Source organism: Pseudorca crassidens, chromosome 15 (genome assembly GCF_039906515.1).
Source record: "Pseudorca crassidens isolate mPseCra1 chromosome 15, mPseCra1.hap1, whole genome shotgun sequence".
In the NCBI taxonomy this organism is placed as follows: Eukaryota; Metazoa; Chordata; class Mammalia; order Artiodactyla; family Delphinidae; genus Pseudorca; species Pseudorca crassidens.
In genome coordinates this window covers 81,223,465-81,230,126 of record NC_090310.1, presented here as the reverse complement: position 1 = coordinate 81,230,126, position 6,662 = coordinate 81,223,465, and the positions used below count along the sequence as shown (strand labels likewise).

The window sequence follows — 6,662 nt, the reverse complement described above, 5'->3', positions numbered from 1 at the left end:
CTGTCATCCTGGCCATCCTTTCATTGAATGCACGCAGGGCCTTTGCAGGAGGTACTCCAACTTTCTCTTCTGCTCCTCATGGAATCCTGCAGACCACACCTTCTCAGGAAAGCCTTCTCTGACCTCAAAGCAGACCTTATTCCAGCCCTCATTTCACAAGCCCCTTTCTTCCACAGTTCTTATCGGAGTTGCAAATTTTACAGTTTTCTGTGTGACTGTTGATTAACGCCTGCCTGTCCCCAAGAGTGTAAGTTCTACAATGCTGTAAGGACAAGGGGATAAAAACTTCATTATTGTTCACCATTCTTATGTCGATCACCTAAAACTGAAACTGTGCCGTAGACCATGCTCAAAAAGTTTGTTAAATGAATGAAAGGAAAAAGTGTTGATCAAGAATTTTGCGATCAAGCCCAGGGTTCAAACCATTCTTCCACCATTTCCTCAACGTTTACTTCATCTCTCTGTACTTTAGTTTCTACATCTGTCGAATGAGGGTGAACCACAACTAGTATCTTCCATGGAGTTAAAGGCCATACCTGACAGAGAGCCCAATATAAAAACAAAACAGAGGCCAAGTGACTCTCACATAGCTTCTGTCAATCATCATGGCCCTAAACCCAACTCTGGTACCTGATAAGAATTCGTGGATGACAGACCAGTAGAATGAGCAACGCACCCCGGTTTGCCTGGGGCTTTCCCAGTTTCAGCACTCCCTCCATCTCAGGCAAACCTGGGTGGATTGGTCGCCCTACAGCAAGTGCAGGAGGGCTTAGACTATGAGGTGCCCTTGAGCAGGAAAGCAATGGAAGCACATTCCCATGTGGTCTTACAAGTGGAATGAAAGGAAACACACACAAGACCTACAAAGCAAATCCCTTCAGCCAGGGGACTCTAATCAGACAGCATGGAAGTTAAAAACACAGGCTCTGGAGGCAGAACATCTATGTTTATTTATCTAAATCCTAATTTGCCTCTGTGCTTCAGTTTCCTCATCTGTAAAATAAGGTTAAACATAACATCACCCTTAAAGGAGTGTAAGATTAAAATAAACAATGTATACAATGTGCTTAAACCGGTGCCCAGCACACAGTAAAGCCTCAATAAATATCAGATATTATTTCCTTGTCCCTCTCCATTTTCTTTCTATCTAGATTTCTTTAAGCATCTGGGTAGACTTAACAAATTATAAGTCCTGAAGACACGTTCTGCTTGCTTAGTAGGATAAAAGGTGGGCTGTGGGAAAAACAAAATAACACCTGAGTTTGCACTCCACCTCTGCTTATTAGCTGAGTCACTTTGAAGCCGCTCACCGCTCTAAGTTTCTCCGTCTGTAAAGTGGGGGAAAAACGTGCCCTTGCTAAATTGCTGTAAGGATCCGTGATAATAATAAACGGACAGCTTCTGCCCCGGCCCATCGTCTATCCTCAATAACAGATGGTTTTAGCCTGGAGGGCGCAGGGACACCGAGTGTAGAGTTGAGTGGCTCAGGGGCCAGAAAATCCGGGGATTGCGGGTTCCTGCTCTGCTCCTTACGGCTGCGTGACCTTGGGCAGGTGACTCCACCTCTCTGGACCTCAGCTTCCTTGCCTGCAAAGAAGGGTACCAGACCGCCCACCCTTGTGAACTTGTAAGGGTTAAACGTGACGACCCAGGTAAAGTACCTGCGTTATGGCCAGCCGCAGTCAACCGGACCCTTAGGCTACCCACACCCCAAGGACAAGGACTGGGCAGCGGGATCCTCAGACTCTCCAAGATCATCCTCAGCTCCGCCAGAGGCGACCCAGAGTCCTCTAAGGGTCCCAGACCCCAAGACGCCGGGCGCGGGCAGGCCTCGCCCCGGGGCCGCCCTCAGGGTCGGGAGTCTCGGCCCCGAGCCCCGCGCCGGGCTTCAGAGCTGCGCGCCCCCTGCACCCCGCGGCCGGCCCCCTGCGGCCGACCCCCGCCCGCCGGCCGAGCATCCCGCAACCCGAGCGCCCCACTCACCGCCTTCTTCATGGTGGCCGCCATCTTGGGACTGGACTACGGCCCGAGGCGGGGAGGGCCGCTAAGGTGTGCCTCGGCCCCGCGCCCTCCCTCGCTCCCCGACGACGCAGGACTCCCGCCAAACACAAAGTGGTCTCTACTTTCCCTCTGACTGGATCTTCGATCAGTGATTCCTAAGGTCTGGGACTCGGGGAGGACATGTAACCTGGAAAGACTTGGTACGTGCCAATTAAAGGGACAGGCGACTCCCTGTGGGCCGACAGAAACTGGGTGGGTGTGGCGAGCGGCCGCAGCTCCAGCAGCGGGCAGCAGGGGGCGCTCAGCGCGGCGGGGCCGCGAGAGAGCAGAAGGGCCGTTCCTTTCCACCAGTCCCACGAACCGTGGAAGAAATACATATCCCTAAAAAAAGAGCTAAGAACGAATGACCTTGGCAATAGCGTGAGAGATGTATGTGCCCTGATAATTCAGATGATAAACAGGAGGAAGTACTCCTAGTAGTTAATTTTTTTCAACAATATTATTCAGCAATTACTGTATACTCTGACACATGTGCCTCCCGATTCTTAATTTTTTTTGGTCTCAGGATCCCTTTACACTCTTAAAAATTTTTGAGGACCCTGAAGAATTTCTGTCCTATATTCTTCAACATTTATCATATTAGAAGCAGAATTTTTGAGTGTATTTATTAATTTAAAATAATTTTAAAATCCATTTCATGTTATTGTAAGCAACATTTTAAAATTAAAGATAACCATATTTTCCAAGACCAAAAAAAATATTGAGAAGAATGACAGTTTTACATTCTTGCAAATCTCTGTAATGTCTGGCTTAGTGGAAGTTTGGATTCGCATACCTGCTTCTGCGTTCAACCTCTTGCAATACGTTGTTTAATTGCTATATATGAAGAAAATCTGATCTCACGTAGATATGTCGTTGGAAAAGAGAGGCCCTCGGGGATCCCCTGAATAGGTCTCAGGGACCCCAGGGGTTTGAGAATTGCCCTGGACAAGCCTCCTTTCTCGAAGTCCCAATTTCCTCTTCGGGAATTGAGGATAAGGGGGCCTTATAGCAAGCACACCCTACCTTCTCTGCCACAGCCCTTAGCCCCACGTGGCATGGCCCGCTCCGTCAGGGTCCCAGCTCCAGAATCCAAGCCCTTTGCATTAGGTCTTCCCTGTGCTCAGCTCATGTGCGCCCAATATATACTTGTTGAACGACGATGTTTTTTTTAGGGTTGGATCTTTTCACAGGATCTGGCCTAGAGTGGAATCTGCATCAATGACACTCATTCATTTAAAAGATCACTAACTAGCTAAATGTAAAGGCGCTGCAAGAACAGACAGTGGAGGGGGAGATAGAACACAAAAGGGCAAAATCATTACAGATGGTGCCAAGCAACTGACGGGGGAAACAAATGAGGTGCCGAGACAGAGAAGAACAGAAAGGGGTGGTCCCGAGGGGCTCTTTGGAGGTGGCCGCTGAGTGAACAGAGAATGGGAGGAAGAGAGGAGAGGAGGGGTCTCTCATGGAGGAAGGAGCTTCCTGGGCTGGATCAGCAGCTCAAAGACGTTGTCTTCCTGTGTTCAGACTTCTTTAATAAAATACCACAGACCGGGTGGCTTATGAACAATAGAGATCTATCTCTCACAGTTCTGGAACCTGGAAGTCTGAGATCTGGGCGACAGCATGGTCACGTGTGGGCTGATTCACAGCCAGCACCTTCTGGCTGGGTCCTCACACGGAGGAAGGGGCGAGGGAGCTCTCTGGTGTCTCTTTTGTAAGAGCACTAAATCCCTCTCGTGAAAGCTCCACCCTCCTGAACTCCACACCTCCCAAAGGGCCCACCTCCTAATACATCACATTGGGCATTAGGATTTCAAGGTATGAATCTGGGGGGTGCAGAGAGACGCAAGCATTCAGACCAAAGCAGAAGTTACGGCTCCCAGCTGGATATGCTGTCGTCCTTGGCCTTCCCTTTATCATCACAAGACGGCTATTGCATCCGCAAGAGTCATGTCTTTATCCAAGAGGTGCACAAGCAGAGAGAAAAGGGGTCAGCATGCATCTCTCTGCTTATGCTTCCTCTGACTCGCTGTCCTGTGCTCTCTCACTCTCGCTCTCTCTCACTCTCAAGGAGAAATGTATTTCCTAGAATCTCCTAGCCCCCTTGCCTTTATGTCTGTCTTACACCCGCCTCAATCACTGGCAAAAGCTACCGGATTAATGATTACCTTGAACAATGATGGCTAATTCCTCGAGGCTGGACATATGGCTGCTGAAAAAGAAAACTAGGCTGGGTTTCTGGAAACAAGGAAGGGGAAGAAGGAAGTAAGGGTTGTTGGATGAACAGCCAGCAGGGTCCTCTTCTTGGGAGTTCAGTCATCAGACGGGGCTGTTCAAAGGGCTGGGCAGATAAGGAGAGTGTCATTTAACCTGGACAGACGGACAGTGGGCAGAACCGACCCCAACCTTAGTGCTGAATTGGCTCCCTCTGGTTCCAAAGTCTTCTTTCTCACTCCATTTCCCGCCGTCCCTACCCCCGTGGCTTCCCAGCCCACAGCATCCTTTGAGCTAATCTCCTTTCCTGCAGGAAAACCAGTGCTGCAAGTACAAGTGGGGACTTTTCAAGTCTTCTGCTAAGCATCCTCTCATTCCGTAATATTGAGTATTTCCAACATTTGCTTCTGTTTTTTTTCTCCAGCTGGAGCGTGTCCGTACTTGTTTGGACTAAAAAGAAAGAAGCCTGGGGTACAAATGAAAACAATAGGAGACTGCAGGTCAGAAAGGTAAACCCCAATAAGCACTTGAAAATACTATCCCCCAGGGATGAATGAACACATTCCCTTATACCAGGTTGAAAAGTGGCCACCCAGTGACTGGATGCAAGATATGGGTTGTTTTCGGTTGCTTTTTTTTTTTTTTTTTTGACGCATACAGTATTTTTTTTAATTGAACCAACATTTGAAACTTAGGAGATTTCACTCAACAATGTTAGAGTTTTTATAGAAACAGACTCACAGACTTAGAGAACGAACTTATAGTTACCGGGGGGAAGGGTGGGGTGGAAGGGATAGATTGCGAGTTTGCGATTGACATGTACACACTGCTATGTATTTATTTATTTATTTAATTTATTTTTGGCTGCGTTGGGTCTTTTGCTACTGCGCGCGGGCTTTTCTCTGGTTGCAGCAAACGGGGCTACTCTTCGTTGCAGTGCGCGTGCTTCTCACTGTAGTGGCTTCTCTTGTTATGGAGCACAGGCTCTAGGCGCGCGGTAATTGCAGCACACGGGCTCAGTAGTTGTGGCACACAGGCTTAGGTGCTCCACGGCATGTGGGATCTTCCCGGACCAGGGCTCGAACCCGTGTCCCCTGCATTGGCAGGTGGATTCTTAACCACTGCGCCACCAGGGAAGCACCACACTGCTATAAAATGGATAACCAACAAGGACCTATTGTATAGCACAGGGAACTCTGCTCAATATTATATAACAACCTAAATGGGAAAAGAATTTGAAAAAGAATAGATACATGTATATGTATAAATGAATCACTCTGCTGTACACCTGAAACTATCACAACGCTGTTAATCAACTATACTCCAATATAAAATAAAAAGTTTTAAAAAATAATAATAAATAGAGTTTTATTTTGCTTGAGCTTGTAAAAGCAGCATTCCGGTGACCTTCAGCCCCCATTCCTGTGTGCCAGCAGCTGCTGGTGCTGATTGGACGTGGCCCATTTAGCCCACAGGCCCTCTCCATGGTCCCCACAGGTCCCTACCTGCCTCATCTGTGTGCTTCCCTGTCAGGCCTTCCAGGCGTATGAACTTGGCTACCCCCAGGCTTCTGTTCTAACAGATCTAAATGAGGGGGTTTGTGCGTGCCTTTGTTTGACACCTGTCCCATGCTAGATGCTATTGCAAAAAGAGAGCTGAATCAAACAAGGTGCTTTGCAGCAGGGAGCTTACAGTTGGCACACGTACATCGCTACAGATCAGAGCACCTGGGGCTGCAGCCCTGAGACCACGCTGAGGGTCCTGTGTCTGGATGGGGCAACCAACGAAGCCTCTGGAACTGATCAATAAGGGCAGGTGCTAGGCGGTGGGGCTACAGCACTGAAAAAAAGAGACAAAATGCCCTGTTATATGCAGCTTACATTCTAGTGATGGGAGACAGACCATACTCAAAATATATAAGTATGTTATACAGTATGTTAGAAGGTGCTATTCATGTGGTATTAATAGCTATAACAAGAACACATAAAATAATAACAAAAGACTACGTAACTACCAGTATGAAAACTCCATGAGGAAGATACAAGGATAGAAACGGCAAGTATGTTGAAGGGGAAAAACAAAAGACAAAAACCTCTGTTTGAATTGACATGTAAGCTACAAAATTGTCCAGACACGTCCCAGCTTAATTTAGATTCTGTCACAAAGGGATAATGAGCTCATTTCATAGCCGTACGTGCATGAGCGCCCTCCAAAACCTGCAACATCCGTGCCAGGCTCCCGGTTCTAAGACTTCAAAGAGGAGTGAGAGGCAAAGAGAAGCCAACCTCTGTGATCACGTGGTAATTTACTTATTGCCTGCAGGGGGCGCCCGAGGATCGTGGTAGCCTTCCCCAGACCTGAGTCACTCAAGTCCACTTGGTAGTTTTATGCCAAAACACCAG

At 48.0% G+C, this 6,662-nt stretch overlaps 1 protein-coding gene across 2 annotated transcripts in view; it reads right to left on the bottom strand.

The window, feature by feature from the left end:
• PFDN4 (prefoldin subunit 4) overlaps positions 1 to 2,150 on the bottom strand; it is a 9,721-nt gene extending 7,571 nt beyond the window's left edge. For both annotated transcript variants that reach the window (XM_067708554.1, XM_067708553.1), the window contains exon 1: positions 1,984 to 2,150. In XM_067708554.1, the coding sequence (XP_067564655.1) occupies positions 1,984 to 2,007 (24 nt within the window). In that variant the 5' untranslated portion in view covers positions 2,008 to 2,150. The remainder of the gene's footprint in view (positions 1 to 1,983) is intronic.
• Between the last annotated feature and the right edge of the window lie 4,512 nt (positions 2,151 to 6,662).